At 41.8% G+C, this 21,961-nt stretch overlaps 1 protein-coding gene across 17 annotated transcripts in view; it reads left to right on the forward strand.

Moving 5' to 3' along the window:
• The window catches only part of FGGY (FGGY carbohydrate kinase domain containing), a 418,575-nt gene that overhangs the window by 294,024 nt on the left and 102,590 nt on the right, over positions 1 to 21,961 (forward strand). For all 17 annotated transcript variants that reach the window (XM_011284961.3, XM_045035922.1, XM_045035926.1 and 14 more), the window contains 2 exons: positions 6,436 to 6,497; positions 18,232 to 18,379. In XM_011284961.3, coding sequence (XP_011283263.1) covers positions 6,436 to 6,497; positions 18,232 to 18,379 — 210 coding nt within the window. The remainder of the gene's footprint in view (positions 1 to 6,435; positions 6,498 to 18,231; positions 18,380 to 21,961) is intronic.

Consider the following 21,961-nt stretch of genomic DNA (forward strand, 5'->3'; position numbering starts at 1 on the left):
TGTTAAGAACAAGGACTTTAGATACAGGAAGATCTTCTCAGTTTGAAACCTTAGATCCGTCATTTACTCCCTCTGACCTTGGGCAAGTTGCTTAGTCTCTCTTGGTCCCAGTTTTCTCATCTCCATAATAGAGAATAGTATCTTTTTCCTGCAAGCAGAGTAAGGAATATATGAGAAAATGATGTAAAATGCTTAGCTCAGTGTTGATGTATGGTAAATGAGTCAGTAAATTTTAGGGGATGGTATTTACACTGTTGTTGACATTGTGGTAGACACTGTTGATATCCAGCACCCCTGTTTTAAAGGGAGGCTGGGGGAGGGCACAGGAGGTTTTTGAGACTCAGAGTAGTTAAATGGCTTACACAAAGTCACACAGCTAAGTGGTATCAGAGCCAGAACCCAGACCTGGCCTCCGTGGCTCCAGAAAAAATTCTCCTCCCCTTTATACATGTTAGGAAACATGCTTAGAGATCCTATCTCCATGAGGCCAAAATAACCAATCAGTTCATAGTCTCAATGAAAATAAATTGATCCCAGTGGTTTTGGAGTCCTGGACACTCATGTGAACACTGGGAAGACACACAGATGAAGTTCAGGAATACAAGTACAGTGTTGGGTGTGTTTTAGCAAGCAGGGTGGTAGCATCATGGGAAAACATTTCCCTTCCTGATACCGTTATATATTATTTTGTTTAGAGCTACCTAGTGGATTAAGGAATAAAATCAGAGAGACGCGATTTCAAATGAGAAGAAGGTAGTTGTCCACAGAGCCTAGACATTTCTATCCTTGGTGAGCTGTGTCCCAGTTTCTCATGTGATAACTCTTCTTTCTTTTTTGTATTTTTTATTCACGTGCTAACTTTTCAATCAGGAGGGGTCCTCTTTTTTTTTTTTTTATGAAATTTATTGTCCAGTTGGTTTCCATACAACACCCAGTGCTCATCCCAACAGGTGCCCTCCTCAATGCCCATCGCCCACCCTCCCCTCCCTCCCACCCCCCATCAACCCTCAGTTTATTCTCAGTTTTTCAGGGTCTCTTATGGTTTGGCTGTCTTCCTCTCTACCTTTTTTCTCCCCCTTCACCTCCCCATGGTCTTCTGTTAAGTCCTCAGGATCCACATAAGAGTGAAAACATATGGTATCTGTCTTTCTCTGTATGACTTACTTCACTTAGCATAACACTATCTAGTTCTATCCACGTTGCTACAAAAGGCCAGATTTCATTCTTTCTCATTGCCAAGTAGTATTCCATTGTGTATATAAACCACAATTTCTTTATCCATTCATCAGTTGATGGGCATTTAGGCTCTTTCCATAATTTGGCTATTGTTGAAAGTGCTGATATAAACATTGGGGTACAAGTGCCCCTATACATCAGCGCTCCTGTATCCCTTGGGTAAATTCCAAACAGTGCTATTGCTGGGTCATAGGGTAGATCTATTTTTAATTTTTTGAGGAACCTCCACACTGTTTTCCAGAGCGGCTGCACCAGGTTGCATTCCCACCAACAGTGCAAAAGTGTTCCCATTTCTCCACATCCTCGCCAGCATCCATAGTCTCCTGATTTGTTCATTTTAGCCACTCTGACTGGCGTGAGGTGATATCTGAGTGTGGTTTTGATTTGTATTTCCCTGATGAGGAGTGACGTTGAGCATCTTTTCATGTGCCTGTTGGCCATCTGGATGTCTTCTTTAGAGAAGTGTCTATTCATGTTTTCTGCCCATTTCTTCACTGGATTATTTGTTTTTCAGGTGTGGAGTTTGGTGAGTTCTTTATAGATATTGGGTACTACCCTTTGTCTGATATGTCATTTGCAAATATCTTTTCCCATTCCGTTGGTTGCCTTTTAGTTTTGTTGATTGTTTCCTTTGTAGTGCAGAAGGTTTTTATCTTCATGAGGTCCCAATAGTTCATTTTTGCTTTTAATTCCCTTGTGTTTGGAGATGTGTCAAGTAAGAAATTGCTGTGGTTGAGGTCAGAGAGGTTTTTTCCTGCTTTCTCCTCTAGGGTTTTGATGGTTTCCTGTCTCACATTCAGGTCCTTTATCCATTTTGAGTTTATTTTTGTGAATGGTATAAGAAAGTGGTCTAGTTTCATCCTTCTGCATATTGCTGCCCAGTTCTCCCAACACCATTTGTTAAAGAGACTGTCTTTTTTCCATTGGATATTCTTTCCTGCTTTGTCAAAGATGAGTTGGCCATACTTTTGTGGGTCCAATTCTGGAGTCTCTATTCTATTCCATTGGTCTATGTGTCTGTTTTTGTGCCAACACCATGCTGTCTTGATGATAACAGCTTTGTAGTAGAGGCAAAAGTCTGGGATTGTGATGCCTCCTGCTTTGGTCTTCTTCAAAATTACTTTGGCTATTCGGGGTCTTTTGTGGTTCCATATGAATTTTAGGATTACTTGTTCTAGCTGCGAGAAGAATGCTGGTGAAATTTTGATTGGGATTGCAGTGAATGTGTAAATAGCTTTGGGTAGTATTGACATTTTGACAATATTTATTCTTCCAATCCATGAGCATGGAATGTGTTTCCATTTCTTTGTATCTTCTTCAATTTCCTTCATAAGCTTTCTATAGTTTTCAGCATACAGATCTTTTACATCTTTGGTTAGATTTATCCCTAGGTATTTTATGATTCTTGGTGCAATTGTGAATGGGATCAGTTTCTTTATTTGTGTTTCTGTTGCTTCATTATTAGTCTATAAGAATGCAACTGATTTCTGTATGTTGATTTTGTATCCTGTGACTTTGCTGAATTCATGTATCAGTTCTAGCAGACTTTTGGTGGAGTCTGTCAGGTTTTCCATGTATAATATCATGTCATCTGCAAAAAGTGAAAACTTGACTTCATCTTTGCCAGTTTTGATGCCTTTGATTTCTTTTTTTGTCTCATTGCTGATGCTAGAACTTCCAACACTATGTTAAACAACAGCGTTGAGAGTGGACATCCCTGTCATGTTCCTGATCTCAGGGGGAAAGCTCTCAGTTTTTCCTCATTGAGGATATTAGCTGTGCGATTTTCATAAATGGCTTTTATGATGTTTAAGTATTTTCCTTCTATCCTGACTTTCTCGAGGGTTTTTATTAAGAAAGGATGCTGAATTTTGTCAGATGCTTTTTCTGCATCTATTGACAGGATCATATGGTTCTTATCTTTTCTTTTATTAATGTGATGTTTCACATTGATTGATTTGTGAATGCTGAACCAGCCCTGCAGCCCAGGAATGAATCCCACTTGATCATGGTGAATAATTCTTTTTATATGCTGTTGAATTTGATTTGCTAGTATCTTATTGAGAATTTTTCATCCATATTCATCAGGGATATTGGCCTGTAGTTCTCCTTTTTTGCTGGATCTCTGTCTGGTTTAGTAATCAAAGTAATGCTGGCTTCATAGGACGAGTCTGGAAGTTTTCCTTCCCTTTCTATTTTTTGGAACAGCTTGAGAAGGATAGGTATTATCTCTGCTTTAAATGTCTGGTAGAATTCCCCTGGGAAGCCATCTGGTCCTGGACTCTTATTTGTTGGGAGATTTTTGATAACTGATTAAATTTCTTCACTGGTTATGGGTCTGTTAAAGTTTTCTCTTTCTTTCTGTTTGAGTTTTGAAAGTGTGTGGGTGCTTAGGAATTTTTCTATTTCTTCCAGGTTGTCCAGTTTGTTGGCACATAATTTTTCATAGTATTTCCTGATAATTGCTTGTATTTCTGAGGGATTTGGTTGTAATAATCCCATTTTCACTCATGATTTTATCTATTTGGGTCATGTCCCTTTCTTTTTGAGAAGCCTGGCTAGTGGTTTATCAATTTTGTTTATTTTTTCAAAAAACCAACTCTTGGTTTCATTGATCTGCTCTATAGATTTTTTAGATTCTATGTTGTTTATTTCTGCTCTGATCTTTATTATTTCTCTTCTTCTGCTGGGTTTGGGGTGTCTTTGCCATTCTGCTTTTATTTTCTTTAGGTGTGCTGTTAGATTTTGTATTTGGGATTTTTCTTGTTTCTTGAGATAGGCCTGGATTGCAGTGTATTTTCGTCTCAGGACTGCCTTTGCTGCATCCCAAAGCATTTGGATTGTTGTATTTTCATTTTCATTTGTTTCCATATACTTTATAATTTCTTCTCTAATTGCCTGGCTGACCCACTCATTCTTTAGTAGGGTGTTCTTTAACCTCCATGCTTTTGGCGGTTTTCCAGACTTTTTCCTGTGGTTGATTTCAAGCTTCATAGCATTGTGGTCTGAAAGTGTGCATGGTATGATCTCAATTCTTGTATACTTATGAAGGGCTGTTTTGTGACCCAGTATGTGATCTATCTTGGAAAATGTTCCATGTGCACTCGAGAAGAAAGTATATTCTGTTGCTTTGGGATGCGGAGTTCTAAATATATCTGTCAAGTCCATCTGATCCAACGTATCATTCAGGGCCCTTGTTTCTTTATTGACCGTGTGTCTAGATGATCTATCCATTGTTGTAAGTGGGGTATTAAAGTCCCCTGCAATTACCACATTCTTATCAATAAGGTTGCTTATGTTTGGAATTAATTGGTTTATATATTTGGGGGCTCCCATATTTGGCACATAGACATTTATAATTGTTAGCTCTTCCTGATGGATAGAGCCTGTAGTTATTATATAATGCCCTTCTTCATCTCTTGTTACAGCCTTTAATTTAAAGTCTAGTTTGTCTGATATAAGCATGTCTACTCCAGCTTTCTTTTGACTTCCAGTAGCATGATAGATAGTTCTCCTAACCCTCACTTTCAATCTGAAGGTGTCCTTGGATGTAAAATGTATCTCTTGTATACACCAAATAGATGGGTCTTGGTTTTTTATCCATTCTGATACCCTGTGTCTTTTGGTTGGAGCATTTAGTCCATTTACATTCAGTGTTATCTGTAGGTTTCATGCTTGTAGTGATGTCTCTGGTCCTTTGTGATCCTTGAAACGTTTCACTCACAGAATCCCTCTTAGGATCTCTTGTAGGGCTGGTTTAGTGGTGATGAATTCCTTCAGTTTTTGTTTGGGAAGATCTTTATCTCTCCTTCTATTCTGAATGACAGACTTGCTGGATAAAGGATTTTTGGCTGCATATTTTTTTTGTTCATCACCTTGAAGATTTCTTGCCATTCCTTTCTGGCCTGCCAAGTTTCAGTAGGTAGGTCTCCCACTACTCTTATGGTCTCCCTTTATAAGTTAGAGCCTGTTTATCCTTAGCTGCTTTCAGAATTTTCTCTTTATCCTTGTATTTTGCCAGTCTCACTATGATATGTCATGCAGAAGATCGATTCAAGTTACGTCTGAAGGGAGTTCTCTGTGCCTCTTGGATTTCAATGCCTTTTTCCTTCCCCAGATCAGGGAAGTTCTCAGCTATGATTTGTTCAAGTACACCTTCAGCCCCTTTCTCTCTTCTTCTTCTTCTGGAATTCCTATGATTCAGATATTGTTCCATTTGATTGCATCACTTAGTTTTCTAATTCTTCCCTCATACTCCTGGATTTTTTTATCTCCCTTTTTCTCAGCTTCCTCTTTTTCCATAATTTTATCTTCTAATTCACCTATTCTCTCCTCTGCCTCTTCAGTCCATGCTATGGCCGCCTCCATTTTAGTTTGCACCTCATTTATAGCATTTTTAGCTCTTCTTGACTATTTCTTAGTCCCTTGATCTCTGTAGCAATAGATTCTCTGATGTCCTCTATGCTTTTTTCAAGCCCAGCGATTAATTTTATGACTGTTATTCTAAATTCTTGTTCCTTTGTATTGCTTAAATCGCTTTTGATCAATTCATTAGCTGTCACTACTTCCTGGAGTCTCTTTTGAGGAGAATTCTTCCGTTTCGTCATTTTGGGTAGTGCCTGCGGCGGCTCCACACTGCAGGGCACTTCCCCAGGAGGGGTCCTCTTGACAGCTCTAAGGCAACCCTTTGTGGTGGTTGTTGTTTGAACTAGTTAGTATTCCTTCCTCCTCTGTCTCTTTCACTCCCCCCCACGTTTGGTAAGACACAGTGAGTAATTCAAGGCCTGACCTTGCCTGGGCTAACAGCTTGCATGGGGAGGTGGAAATGGTGTGATCCGAAGGTTGGTGCTTCAACACCCAGGCCCTTTGCCCCATACCTGGAGTTACTGCCTTCTCATTCCTGTCATCACCCCTCCTTTTGGGACCCAATACTATCTGTTGCTGCCACTTTAGCCTGAGAGTTTCATTTCCTGCCACTTTTTTCTTTAGACTGCTTTGTTTTGTGGATCAAAAGGCTGATAGTAGGTTAAGCCAAGCTCAATTTCTGAAATAGCTATGACACTGAAGTTGAGTTAGCATTTTAGCATAGATCCTCTATGGACAAAGAATGGAAAGAAACAGACATTTTAATATATCCCTTTCTGGCTTAAACATAAATCCGAGAAACTGTAAAACTGACCCATCTCTCTTGTTTTTCAGATAGACCACGTGGTGCAGGGCCATGCTGCCTTCCCTGAACTACAAGCCAAGGCCACAGCCAGGTAACTGCTGTCCCTGTTCCCTTTTGTAAGCTCCTGTGCATTCCTGCACTGAAGGCATTCAGTCCCTTTAGGCAGATGTGTGATTTGCAGTTCCTATGGGCAGTGAAGATGCCTGGCAGTGTTTGGTTATAAAATGATCCAGGATGTACATGCATTAATTTTCAAAATGATCTAAGAGAATTCAAAGAAACTAGAGATCCCCAAAGAATATGCCAGGAACCCTGGCTGAGAGACTCTAATGTAGTAGAAGGAACATGGATTTGGGGATCAGAACTTCTTGGGTTCAAGTTCAAATCCAGCTTTACTCCTTACTTGGTGTGTGACCTTGGGCAAGTTATCCAATCTCTTTAAGCCTTTCTCTTCATCTGTAAAACTGAGGATATTAACTGCTACAAAATGATTTTCAGGAAATGTTGTTAAGTGAAGAAAGCAAAGAAGTGTTTACAGTTCCCTTCTTTTTATGTAGAAGGAAGATGACTATAAGAAACTGTATGTGTACTTACTTGTGCAAGAGAAATGCAGGGAAGTTAAATCAGAAAGTGGTGAGACTGGTTACCTAGAGGTGGTGGGTAGGCATGCAGTAGAAATATGGGGGAGTGTGAACAGGGTCATAGGTGGAAATGGTACTTCTTTGAGTATGTTTTTCGATATACCCTAATTCTTAGAACCATGGTGATGCTTCTTGTATCCCTGAAAATAGAAGGGAGGGAGGGAGGGAGCAAGGTTGGTTAGGTAGGTAGGTTAGGTAAGGTAGGTAGATAGATAGTTATGAGGATATACGTATGTAGTGAGAATAGGCAAAATAAGATACAGTTAGCAAAAACGAAACGTATTGTATTAATAATGAATAACATAACCGCACTAAGAAGGGTTTGGGAAAGAAAAGAACTAACTTAAGTAATTGGGAAAAAATGTTTTGATAGTATAATGTATGGTTAAAGATAAAATAACTGTACTTGAGTATTATAGTCTAATTCCTAAATTTGTTTTTCATAAATGTCTGGATGAGCTCTTCTGAAAATCTGTCATGTGTATACCACAATTGAGCAAATAAATAAATATATTATGGATAATGGGAGCCAGGCCTCTCTTAAATAGGGAAAGGGAAGGTTACAATGAACCTTATGGTAGTGGGTGGAAATTGGAGATACTAGGATCAAATTGTGATTTTGTATGTATGTGTGTAGGTGTAGCTATGTACAGATAGAGCTATAGCTATAGAGAGAAATAAATCCAGTATATATGTTCATGTGTGAGTACACATACATATATTCCCTGTGTTCTCTGCTGAGATGGCCTAGAAACAATGACCCCTAGGAGCAGTTTGCATGGCTAGCACCAGATGCTGGTTTTTAAATAGTGTTCTCTACCGAAAAGTAGGTTTTAGGAACATGGCCGATTCCAAAGAGAGGGCGGGGGACATATACACATGAACGTTTTGTGATGCCAGAAAGTAAGGAACTACTCAAAGAAGAATTGTCGAAGGGCACAGGAGCCAGCACTAAGAATCTCTCAGTGGTCTTTGGGGACAATTTGATCAACTGAATTAGTAATGATAGTATAAAGTGTCTCCTTGAGGCCATACTTATTGAAGAAATAAGTGGGGAAGAAAAGGCAGATTTCCCTTTGCACTGCAAGGACCATGTACTTGAAATTAATAAATGTGGAGGAGAGGTGCCTGTGTGGCTCAGTCAATTAAGCATCCGACCCTTAGTTTTGGCACAGGTCATGATCTCATGGATTGTGCGTTCAAGCCCCGCATCAGGCTCCGTGCTGATAGTGTGGAGTCAGCTTGGGATTCTGTCTCTTCCTCTCTTCCTCTCTCTCTGCCCCTCCCCTCCTCATTCTCTCTTTCTCTCAAAATAAATAGACTTTAAAAAATAAATGTGAAGGGAATCATGGAACTAAAAGATCATCGTTAGGTAAACAGCACTTGTTGCAAGCAAGAATCACCAATGGATGCTGAAATTAGTGAGTGAAAGTATGATGCAAAGCAGGATACATGCATAGTCCCAAAGTATCTCACTCATTAATAGCAAAGGAAAAAGGGTAACTTCACAGTGGAGAGATCTGGCAGACAACACCTCTCTCATGGTTCATGAGTTCGAGCCCCACATCAAGCTCTGTGCTGCCAGTGTGGAGCCTGCTTGGGATTCTCTCTCTCTCCCGTTCTCTCTGTCCCTCCCCACCCTCTCAAAATAAATAAATAAACTCAAAAAAAAATGTACTTATGTTAATTTCTTAGGTGATGAGTATAGGAAAATCTGTGTACTATTTTTGTAACTTTTCTGTAAGTCTAAAGTTACTTCAAAATGAAATCCATTTATTATTTTTTTTAATTGCTTAAGACAGGAGTGCTGTTGGGCCTTTTTAGAAAAGTAAGGTATGCTATAATATTAACAGAAAAACCCCATGTAGCAAGTACATGGAAAATGAGAGACAGTCTAAGGTAGAGGTTAATACCATAGACTCTGGAGCCTGTTTGAATAGCGGGTAGCATATGGTGACAAGGGTCAAGCTGTTCTAAGTTTTCAGGGAATGAAAGTAGTAGTGATGGAAGTTGTCGTTATGGGTGTCATTACTTCTATTAGACATTTCCACCCCACCAAGGGGCTTACATTCTAATAGGGGAGGCACCTACACAGAGCAGAATGAGGTGCATACTTTACTAGAACGTAAGCTGTCTGGGGGCACCTGCGTGGCTCAGTCGGTTGAGCACCCAACTTCCGCTCGGGTCATAATCTTGTGGTTCGTGAGTTTGAGCCCCACGTCAGGCTCTCTGCTGTCAACACAGAGCCCCACTTTGGATCCTCACTCTCCCTCTCTCTCTCTCTTTCTCCTGCTTGCGCACTCTTTCTCTCTCTCTCAAATAATAAATAAACTTAAAAAAAAAAAGCAGCCTATTGTCAGGGTGTAGATAAGGAATGGTCCTGCAAGGGAGTTTGAGGAAAGCTTCAGAAGCTTTCCCTTCTAGCAGTCCCTGGTTATGACCCTCTTACCACTGAGAGGGATCACACCATGTAACTTCATCAACTCACACTTTATTTGGCTTAGAGACCATGTAACCTAGAGCAAGGGTTCCTACCTTCAGATCATGAGCGAACCCCTTAATTTGTGTGCAGAGTTTTGTTGATTGTATTCTGACGGGTATAATTCTCTGAAGAGAGGCCATCACTTCCATCAGATTCTTGAAGGAATCCAGCATTCATAAACCACAAACCCAAAGACAAGAACACTGGATTTGGAGTTCAGAGATTTGGATTCAAACCCCAGCTCCCAACATGCATCATCATGTGAATTTGTTTCCCCGTCAGAACATGGGGTAGTCACTCTGCAAGAACCAGCCCCGGGTACCTCTGAGAATTTGTCTTGATTTTAATGAGGTAATGTATTTGGCAAGGCTTTGTAAACTCTACTGTGACAATTATGACAACAGCTCTTTCTGCCACTATTACTAATGGTTATAAAAGTGGAGGATGTTTTGGTGGTGGTGGTTCTAGGGTTAAGCAGCAGAGCAGTCATACATAACCTGCTGACCTTCTTGCGGAAAGTGTGGTAAAGTAGCCAGAATGCTGGGCTGAGAATTGGAGGTCTGGATTCTTGTGCCATTTCTGCCATAATTGTCTCAGTGACTCAGTTTCCTCACCCATAAAACCACAATAATACTTCCTTGCTTACCTCATTTTACAGATGTTATGTGGATGAAAATAGATTGTGGAAATGCCAGTCTCTGAAGATCTTAAAGCCCAATACAAACTTAAGGGATAGGTAGATTTTGGAATGCAATATTCAAAATTTCCACAGCTCTACTCTGTGGATGAGCCTCATGTGAATAGTTTTTATAGAGAAGAAGAGAGAGAGATTTATGGATTAGTGTGCAGACTCAGAGAAGAAACAACACGGGGTGGTGCAGAAGCAGCAACTCATAGAATTCAGAACTGGAGTCAACTGGATTTAAATCCCAACTCTTTCCACATACTAGTCGGCTTTACCCCGTCTTCCTACTACCTCCCTGTATTTCTCCCCTTTTAGAGCTAAGATTCTCCAAAGCATTGCCTCCATCCTTGGTCACTATTTCCTCACTTGTATACTCATCCCTTGCCCACTTCAATTTGAATTCTGTACCCATTGACCCCTGAAACTGTTAAGGTTAATGTCCCTAGTGACCTCTGTTGCTGAGTCTATAGGGTGCATTCCAGTCCCCATCCTTGGGGTCTCAGCAGGATGTGGCATCAATGATCGCACCTTCCTCTGCTTTTTAACACTCTCTTTCCTTGGCTTTCTTTCTGCAATGTTAACTTCTCCCAGTTTTCTTCCTATATCTCTGGCTTGTCCTTTTAGTATCCTTTTCAAGTTCAAGACTATCACATCAAAGTTCTTTACAGCTAGGGTTCTGGACCCTTTTCCTTCTCTCTTTGTCATTCTTCCAAGATGCTCCCATCTATATATACTCTTGGCTTCATTTCTTTCTTAAATTTTACATCCAGCTCGTATATTTAGCAGGTATTCAATAAATGTTGGTTCTCTTTCCTCTCACGTTGCTTCTATTGTTTTGTAAAAGAAAGTGCATCTCTGTCTTACAGATCTATGAATAGAATATCCCAAGACTACAGAGGTCTCAGGACGAAATAGGCATGACTTTACTGAAGTGAATTTGGCTGTTTGGAAAGGACAGCAAATCCCTGGGAATCAGAGACTGTAGGTCTCTTTTGGTGCAGCTTGAGGCTCTCTGAAAGCAGAGTGCAAGTTACTCCTGCCTTAGAGCTTAGCATCAGCAAATCCTATTTGAAACTGCAAGAACAAGTGCTGATAAACAGATTTAGTATTTCATACTCTTGATTTGCCCTAATCTTCTCAGACCCATCCCTGAAGAGTGATGTTTTGTGAGCTTATAAATTAAGTAAACAATAACTAGATGTGCTCGTGCGTGTAATTGGCAACCAGAGTCTCTCTCTCTCTCTCTCTCTCTCTCTCTCTCTGTGAGGCCAAACTTTCACTCCTTAGACAGAGACTGCCTTACACTGATCATAACTTTGGCTCTTTTCCCCTAAACTGTCCTTTATTGTCTTAATTCTCTTATAGAACCTTAACTCCCACTGTCTCAGAAGGAGGTTCTGGTGATAGCAGAATTTGGTGGGGAGGTGTTGGCACAAACCACAAGCGCTAGATTCAAGGTTGGCAGCAGAACAAAGGTGATGAGTAATGAGTGTCTTATGAGCATTTATAATAGTGAACAAAGTTAAAAAAAAAAGTCCCTATTTTCATGGAAATTATATATACACAGTAGATACATACAAATTGTGTGTGTGTAGGTAAAGAGCACACATTTGCACACCAGGAGTTGATAAACTTTCTAAAGAAAAACAGATGAGGGGCATGTGGGGGGGGCTCATTCGGTTAAGCGTCAGATTTCATCTCAGCTCATGATCTCACGGTTTGTGAGTTCAAGCCCCGTGTCAGGCTCTGTGCTGACAGCTCAGAGCCTGGAGCCTGCTTCGGATTCTGTGTCTCCCCCTCTCTCTGTCTGTCCCCTGCTTGTGCTCTCTCTCTCTCAAAAACAAACTTAAACAAAAACAGAGATGAGTAAAGAGACAGAACGAGGGGTGTTGAGGTGATGGATGGGAACGCTTTCAGGTGAGGAAGCCATCTTTGATGGGGTGACACTTGTGCGGGACTCTGAATAAAAAGTGGAAACAAACCATGACTCACTGGGTTACGTGGCAACCCAAGAGTATATAAAATAACGAAGTCTGTTTATCAGTACTTGTTTCTGCAGTTTCAAGTAAGATTTGCCGATGGCTTAGCTCTGAGACAGGGGTCTTCTGTTTTTGGAGCTCCCCAAGCCATACCAAAATACCTGAGGAACAGCAAGGCCCCAGGCCTTGAGGCAGCAGCCTGCTTGGGGGGCTCCAGGAGACTATAAAGGCCCTTGTGGCTGGACCAGACGGGGAGGGAGTTGGGAACAGGTAAGGGCTTGAAAGTTAGCCAAGGCGAAACCATGGAAGTCCTTGAAGGTAACCATGAAGACCCTGGCTTTTATTCAAGGTTTTCATTTCTGAGCCGGAGGAGAAAGCCACCATCAGATTTCCCTTAGAAGGATTGCTTTGGCTGCTCTGTGGAGAGGACACAAGACCCTTTTGGTGGGGAGAGAGGAACAGAGTAGAACAGAGGGCCCCTAATGTCAGCAAGCTCTCAGTCTACCAAAAGGGGACGACTGTAATCAGACGCCCAGCCTGTTGTGAGGTACTTTTACAGAGGTCACTGCAAGCAGTGATCATTTCTTGTGCTCTCCTGGTTTCAGGCCCCTTGAGATTACCGGAATGAAGTTTTCCCAAGCCACGTTTTCTCTCCCAACCTTTCTTTTCTCCCACTCTCTTGGATTTTTCTGCCATTTCTGTAGGGACAGTCAGTGTTTCTCAATCTGATTTATTTCTCCGACCTTTTTTTTTTTTTTTCTTTTTGCCGCTGTGATTCCCGTCATCCCACTGAGGATCACTTTCTAACCCCATGGGCCAAATCTCAGATGCATTTAAAGCTCCTCATTAAAGGCTGTGTATGTTCCACTGGAGCAGGGAAAGGAAAAAGAAAAGACAAGAACATTTATTGAGAACTTGCAGTGTTCCTGACACTGCTCTTTCTGATAGCTATATATATATATATATATATATATATATATATATATATACACACACACATATACATACATACATACATATATATGTATAATTTCATTGAATTCTTTTTTTAATCAATAAACTTTCTTTTTTTTCTTTTTCTTTTTTTTTTACTTTGATCCAAATTAGTTAGCATGTAGTGCAACAATGATTTCAGGAGTAGATTCCTTAGTGCCCCTTACCCATTTAGCCCATCCCCCCTCCCACCCTCCCTCCAGTAACCCTGTGTTTGTTCTCCATATTTATGAATCTCTTATGCTTTGTCCCCCTCCCTGTTTTTATATTACTTTTGTTTCCCTTCCCTTATGTTCAACTGTTTTGTGTCTTAAAGTCCTCATATGGGTGAAGTCATATGATTTCTGATGAGGAAATGAGGATTAAAGGGACCTCTTCAACTCCACTTCTAAAGATTATTCTCACTTTCCATTCTCCTCTGGTGTTCTCAGATTGCTTCCTTGGCCTTTATGGCTCCTTGAGTCTCGGCCCCTCATTCTGACAACTGGGGCCATCAGTCTGTCAGCAAGTATTTACTTGGGCTCCCCTGAGCTAGGACAGTCATGGAACGAGGGTGATGATATTAACACCTTTCATCCCCTAGGATGTGCCAGGATAATCACTAAATTCTTGATGGCTCTTGAATGAGAAATGTTTCTTAAACAGAAATTAGCTACATATCATAATGCCTTTCTTTGGCTTCTGTTTTGCATGCAAGGATTAGAAAGTACTCGGGGCATTGGGGTCCCCTCAGAAAGACTGAGGACTGTGCTGACTTAGGAAATAAATTCTCCATTTTCTCCCTCTCGGTGGTTACTGTTGCTCAGCACAGTGCCTGGCACATGGAAGGGGGGTGGTGTCCCAAGATATTTTTCCTCTTCCCCGCTCCATTCTGAGGTGTAGACCAGAGTGCCTGGAACATCGTGTCCATATGACTCCAGAGATCTGCCCTTTGGCAAACCAGTGGTACAGTGAAACATAGAGTTGTAAACAACCCAGAAATTCCAGTTCTGATGTTCTGCGTTGGAAGACATGTATGTAACACAGTGCCATGTAGGGAGAGCTAGACACTGAATAACATCTTATGCCAGACAAGAAAGTTTGTGCTTTATCTTGAGGATAATGGAGAGCAGCCCCTGAAGGATTCCAGGTAGGGGTGTGAGTCATGATCACAGTTGAATTTTAAAGTTTACTTATTCATTTTGAGAAAATGAGAGAGTGAGAGAGTGTGCGCAGGCAGACAAGGGGCAGAGAGAAAGAGAGAGGGAGAGAGAGAATCCCAGGCAGGCACAGGCCTGTTACCACAGAGCCTGACCTGGAGGCTCAATCCCCCAACTACGAGATCATGACCTGAGCTGAAATCAAGAGTGGGACTTGATTTCACCCAGACACCCTCCTCCCCACACCCCAAGTTGCATTTTAGAAGAATCACCAAGGAAGCAGTGTAGGAAACCTAGTTGGGAGTGGGCAAGATTTCAAGAATGGACTTCCAAGAGGAACCATTGGTTGGGTTGTTGGCTCTCTGAGCTGGAACTCAGGAAAGAAATGAGCAGGAGACACGAGCATATATTTGAAAGTCCTCAGCCCTAGATGGTACCTGGAGCCACGAGAGGAAGATGGGATCATCCAAGGGTATGGAAAGAGGGACAAGTCTCTGGGAGACTTAAGATATTTAAGGGACAAGTAACAAAAGAGAACCAGCTGGAGAGGAGGTACGAAAACCAAAGGAGTATAGTGTCTGGAATCAAGAGAAAGAGAACCGATGAGTAAGAAGTGGTCAAATGGTACAGAATGAAAGAGAATTCAAGTAAGATAAAGGCAGGAGATGGTCCATTGGAGTTGGAAGCAAAGGCTATATCGTTCCTCACTGTGGGACCAGTTTCAGTAGACTACGTATTGCAGCGGGTCAAGAGGTGAGGAACTGAAGACAGACTTCCTCAACTCCTAGAAAGGACATACATGTCTTCTTCTAGACCATGTATTATGATTTTTGCTTTGAAATTATGGTCACTACACTTCTGGGCAGCCCAAGAATCCAAAGAATTAACTGATTTATAGAGAGGGAGGAGAGAGTAGAGATTCCAGGGGTGCTATCCTCATCTAAGATTATAAATAATAAAGTCTGTGAACAGTCTTCCCTGACTCTTGGATGTTTCAAAGCTAGAAATGAATTTCCTACGAGGGGAAGGGAGGGGGAACTATTTATTCATTACCTTTCATTGTACAGTGCTGAGGCTCTATATTGAATCTTCACAGCAGCCTGTAAGGGAAAAGAATTAGTCCTGAATATAGAAAAGTTAATGAAGCTTAGGGAATTTGTGTACCTGACCACCCAGTTGCTACACAGTGAATGTGCTGTGTGAAGGTTGCAACTGTGTTTTCTTCAACATATGCAGTGGGACCGGGGCAGCAGGAATTTCTCCCTCTGACCGAAGATACATGAGCCTGGGGGTTGTGAGAGGGAAGGAGAAGCACACACTTGAAACAGTTGATGTGTGATTCCCGAGCTGGGAGAGGTCAGACCGCCATTTGAGAAGGAATTGGTAAAAAATAAAAACATAAAAAATAAAAAAAAAAAATACAAAATGAAACAAAGTCAGAACCAAAAAAGGCATCATGTAAGGTTAAAATTATGTGAATAATGATGTGCATTTGTTATTATAATGTTTTCCAAGTGCATTTCATTTTGAATGATATACTCAGATAGCACACATGGTAAGGTATAATTGGAAAAACGTGCAGGAGAATGGCCGCATTCAAAGAATAAACATACAGCTGTGAGGAGGTTAGGAGTCAAAGGGGTAAGCATATGGCCCGTCCCCCAGGGATCTCATTAGTGCATGAGTGACCATATATGTAAGAGGCTAAACGAATCTCACTGTTTGCAAAGACCCACGGTAAATGAGACAATGACAAATCAATAGTAATTAGGCCTATAGGTTCTTATTGACCCAGATGTCTGAAACCAAATGCCCTGCCCTGAGATTCCTTGAGAGGCAAATGAAAAGATTTATAGATGTGTGCTTTTTAAAAAAAAAAAAAAAAAGCCCTTCGCTTTAAGTGCAGTGATGGTATTCTGAAGTCGGATGTTGCTAGAATCAGTGCAGACTCTGGATTCTGGCTCGGATGGACGTTCCTGTGGCTTTTGGGGTCAATGTTCCTTTTGGACCATGAGCAGCGAGAGTTGGGAAATAGAAAACCAGGATGTGATCGTATTCTACCCAGGTATATGGCTCCGGCCCTACCTTCCAGGGAGGCCTCCGGGATCCTCTCCTAACACTGTCAGAGAATCATGCTAAAGCAGAGTTCAAATGTGGGCTTTGACAAGTCTTTTCCGATCTGGGTTACAGATATGGCTTCAGAATCCCTCAGAGAAGGGTTTGTTTAAATTTGAACTTGGTCACTTGTCTTCACTTCTTTGAGCATCTTGCATAGGCTTGCACACGTGCACACAGACATACTCCCTCACTCTGGCACTTACATGGAGCAGTTTTGGTTTTCTATCCTTCCTATATTGGAGTTCCACATAAAATTTTTATTTAACCAGGGGCACCTGGGTGGCTCAGTCGGTTAAGCGTCCAACTTCAGCTCACGTCATGATCTCACAATTCGTGGGTTTGAGCACTGCGTCAGGCTCTGTGCTGATGGCTCAGAGACTCGAGCCTGCTTCGGATTCTGTGTCTCCCTCTCTCTCTGCCCCTCCCCTACTTGCATTCTGCCTCTCTCTCAAGAATAAATAAACATTAAAAAAAATTAAGAAAAATTTTTATTTAACAAAAGGGTTTGAAAAACCACTGCTCTAGTTGTTTGCCTCTTCCTTTAATGTTAGTTTAGAAAACTTTTGGGAACTTCATGGGCTCCATGGGAACATTCACAGTGTCACAAAACTGGAATTAGAAATCTCTGAGCGACACTCCTAAAGCATTTTTGAAATTCAAATACTGTCATCTTGAGTTCCTTAGATATTACCCTTCCTTGGACATTGATTTCCTATACTTTTCTTCCTGCCATTGTTCAAGCCATGAGATCTTTCCAAGGTCACCAGTGACAAGAGGCATGGATGCCACCCTCTGATAAACCCACTTTCCTCTAGAATCGTTGGTACAAGACTTTGAGAATGAAGCACATTTAAAGAGGGGAAGGGCGACCAAATTTAACCTTTGTGCCTTGCAGTAAGATTCAGCTCCGTGAGATAGGTATTATGATACCCATTTTATATGGGATAACTGAAGTTCACAGAGGGCGAGTTACTGGCCCATGTCACCCAGCTACCGATCTGAGCCCGGATCTACCAGAGGGCCAGGGCCAGGACTACTGTAGCTCTCAGTCGCCTCACCTCTGTCTCCCTCTCCCCCAGACATGTGGAGACTGAGAGGTAGTGTGACTCCCTCATCCTGCATCCAAAGAGACGGAGCCTTAGAAAGGAGCAAGAACAAACGTGACGCCATTTGGTGCCTTTGGGTAGGAAATCAAGTCTCCTAATTCCTGATCTAACTGCATTCCTCTGTGCTGTCACTTCCTGTGGCCCAGCTCCTATGCTGAGTCCAAGAACTTAGGTTTATACTCGTCACCCCATCATTATTGTTACAATTAGCGATGCAGATTTTTAAGAAATCCTTTACATATGTCCACTATTGTCCCGTTTACAAAATACCGTATCTTCACATGCATAGCCTCCTTTGATCTTGACAATAACCATGAGGTAAGTTGGACAGGGATTATGATATCTGTTTTTACAGATGCGAAGAAAGTGGTTCAGTAAGTTTGAGTAACTTTCTCATGGTCACACACCTACTAGGGGTAAAGCCCCTCCTGGCCCTTGTCTTCCGATTCCAAGCCTTTCCGCTTTGCACCAGGACATGCTGCCTGTTCTTGGTGATGGCACTTCATGATCTGAGAGTACAGAATGCTGGTTTCTGGGGGTTTGGGTAGTTTCTTTGCTGAAGGTTGGGGACTCTGCTTTGTTTCTGGATCTGATAGGGAAGTACAGATCGTTTCTTTCTGCCGAAGAGTTTGCCTCCCGACCCTACCCCCCCTTTCGAAAACAAAATCAACGTCTCTTCCAGATGCCAAAGTGTATATGCATATTTGAACAGTCACCTGGATCTGATTAAGAAGGCTCGGCCTGTGGGTTTCCTCACTGTTGATTTACATGTTTGGCCAGACTTCCATGGCAACCGGTCTCCCTTAGCAGATCTGACACTAAAGGGCATGGTAAGTAACAGCCAGTCCTTGCACGAAGGTGCAGGCAGGCCAAAGGTCTACAAAGTTGGGAGGAAGCAAAGTGAGGGGAAAGGAAAAGAGGAAAAATAAACAAGGCGGGGCAAGGGCACACAGGCTTCTTGCAGATTCGTCGCTTGTTGCGAAGGCCCTTGCTGCTCCATAGGATGAGCTGCTGAAAGTTCTCATTGTTGCCGAGCCAACCTTGAAAGCGTTAAAAGCAGTATTTCTTACATTTAGCTACTGCTGCCTCTTTGTCCTGTGGAGCGGCTGGAAGTCATGAGCCCCTGCCTTGTGATTTTTTATTCACGTCAGTTTGCAGAGTCATGTTTTCTGTCTCCATCCCCAGGCTGCCCGGTAAATAAGTGGTAAATATTACCACCCATGGTCTTGATTGCCATAACCACATGTCTGCTCAAGCTCTGAGTCAGAGCTGTTCCGAGTGCATGTTAACATTATTAGGATTTCAGATTAAGCTTTGCTAAAAGGAAAAGAAAATTAATAACTTACACTGATGGATAAATTCAGCTGCTGGTGACCTTTGGGGTCACTGATGGTACAGAAGATTTTGGGCCCTCCTTTAGGAGCCAGGATCAACTTGTGGCAGAGTTCATAGCCCCCTAAACTAAGATAGAACACCCTGGTGGCCAGGCGAGATTAGGTGGCTGAGTGTAGGTAGTATAGCCATTGAGAATCGTATTTGAGGTTGGAAGAAGCACGTTCAAGCTAGAGAAATAGAAGTCAACTTCAGTTCCCGGAAGCCAAGAGAGGCCACAAATAGGAAAATAAACCAGGCATTCAGAATCCAGGAAGATGTCAAGATGCCAAGAAGTCAAGAAGCAGAATGTGCAGTGAATGGAGGTGGGAGTTCAGAATGGAGGCCAAACCTGGCAATTCAGGGTTTACACTGAGTGATGGTAGAACAGGCAGCTGGCTTTGAGAACTTCGAGGCTCAAAATTCTACGGTTTTATGACTGATTGTATTGAGATTTTTAAAATGTTTTCATGATGCCAGTAGGAAGAGCTGATCTTTATTTTCATTACCTAGTTGATACAATCAACTTCTGCCAATAAAAGGGGAGTCACAGGAAAAGAAAAGAAAATGGGACATAGCCAAAGTTATGTCTGTGTGGAGTCCATGAAGCGTGCCCGCACCGCCGACAATGAGCTTGGCCTCCTTACTTGGCCTGCAGAAGCAGAAGAGGAAAGTTGGGAGAGGGTCATGTGGCCACAAGCTGCAGCCAGAAAGCTGCCCTTGCAGATAACTGACTCCTGGGTACCAACAGGAGTTGAACACATTTTGTGTGGGTACAAGAGTGAGTGACTTAACTGGAGACAAATACCTGAAACCAAATGTAATGGGCCTTTAAAATGTTCACGATGTTAAGAAGCATGACCAGTTCATAAGATGACCCCAGAACAATGCAGGGCTGTGGAGTGAAATGATCATGGGTCTGGAGCCCATGGCCTTGGATCTGAAGTCCTTCCCTCTCTTGCCAACTTCTGTCATACCCAGCTTCAATACCCAGCATGGCAGGACTCATGGCTCCCAGTGTCTTTTCTCTGTTCCTTAAAACCAAGCCTGACACCCAAAGACTTAAGAATTGCCACCGTAAGGATATTCTTATAAAGGTAACGTCCATCCAAAGTGTAATTCCAAAGGAGCCAATGGAATGTTTTCATGAACGCCTGCCTCATTATAACAAGTACAGCTAAGTACATGCTTACCAAAGGAGGCTTCTTACACAGGGACATACTCCCAATTGTATCAGAAGATCCTAGTATGTTTACTTTTTGAAAAGTTTTACAAACATAACTCACATCTCATGTACTGTTTCTTAACAGTGATTTCCTTTTGTAACTGGCCTTGGGTTGGGCTTACATTGGAATAGCTGTCTCTCCATGAATTTACATCACATCACTAGAAGGAGAAGGTGACCTTGGTAAGACAAAAGGAAGGAAATTCTGGACTAAAAATTTCTCCCAGCATTTCTTGCTTTTTTTTGAGAGAGAGGGAGGGACAGAGAGAACTAGGGCTCGTGTTCACCCGAAGTGGGGCACAAGCTCACCCGATGCAGGACTCGAGATCACGAACCATGAGATCATGACCTGAGCCGAAGTCAGATGCTTAACCGACTGAGCCACCCAGGCACTGCCCCTGCCAGTATTTCTTTCCCTCAGTTTCAGATACCTTCAAACTAATCACCCTGAAATCTCTACTGTCATGTTATCCTTTGTCAGAACCTGCAGTGACTACTATCTCCAGCACTCATTTAGTAGATCTTTATTTTTTACCTAGAAGTGCCTAGCACTGCCGTAGATACAGTAAGGTACAACAATATGTATATTCACAGAGCATGTTTCAAGGGAGGGAAGGGAAGTGCTTGATAGAATGTCTACTTAGCAACTGTAATTGTCAGGATATTCCCAGTAGAGAAGGAAACCTATGTGATTTCTTCTTTTGGCTTCTGAAACATTTCTCTGGACATATACTAAGTACTTAATATGTACTTAATTGACAGTCAACATGGAGATAAGAAAGAAACCATGTATTGCTTTAAAAACATACATATGAATAGTTTGCTAATATTAAATAGATTGGTTGCTGCTCTTAGTATCCATATGATATGTATTTAATACCAATATTAATGTCCAGGTAAATGAAGCCAAGAGGTTCCATTTTATCCTACTTATGAAGACATTTGCTTATCAACTAATTAATTAAATATTTGAACTAATACAGGCCTTTTATAGTTGCTGCGCGATATAAGAATAACTAGATGTAATTCTAACCGTCAGGACTATTACTGTCGGGATGGGGGACTGGGCAGACAGAATATATAAACAGGTGATACTGGGCATGCCAGCTGCAGGTGCCACTTACTGTCCAGGGCTCCCTAGATGTGTGGGAGATGACTGCCCAGCCTATTCTCAGAGGTCAGGACAGGCTTCAGACAGGAGGTGACATTGACACTGAGTGAAGCAAGGAAGAGGGTTTGGAACCAGGAAAACCATAATAAATGCAGTGTTCTAGAGGGGAGGAGAACATGGAACATGAACGCCTCCGAGTTTGGTTCCCTGCATCATTATCTAAGCAATGATAGATTGCATTTAGCATTTTATCTTGGTAGTAAAAAAAAAAAAAAAAAAAAAAAAAAAAAAATCTCAAGAGAAGCCCTGGACCCTCTCTGTACTTCTGCTTTCTAGCACTACACTCTCCCAGTTCTTTATCCTTCGCTCGGTTGACTCTTGTCTCTTATCTTTGTTATTCATTCATTATTGATCACCTACTACGAACACAAAGAAAAAAAGAAACTGTGGGTGTCCCAAATTCACATAAAATCGGGAGATGATTATTGCGTGCATGTGAGTGTGTGCATGAACATTACGCAGTGTGATACTTGTGATGCCGGTATCTGTGCAAGCCAAAACAGGCGCTCAGTGGATGTCTGACTTTGAATGATTTTTTTTTTTTAATGTGGCATTTGGGTGGTAAGACCTGATGCAGACTTCCTCTTCTTCATTTGAAAATACATGTGAGGATGCAAAAAAAAAGGCATAAACTCACACTGACTT

This window comes from Felis catus, chromosome C1 (genome assembly GCF_018350175.1).
Source record: "Felis catus isolate Fca126 chromosome C1, F.catus_Fca126_mat1.0, whole genome shotgun sequence".
Taxonomy (NCBI): domain Eukaryota; kingdom Metazoa; phylum Chordata; class Mammalia; order Carnivora; family Felidae; genus Felis; species Felis catus.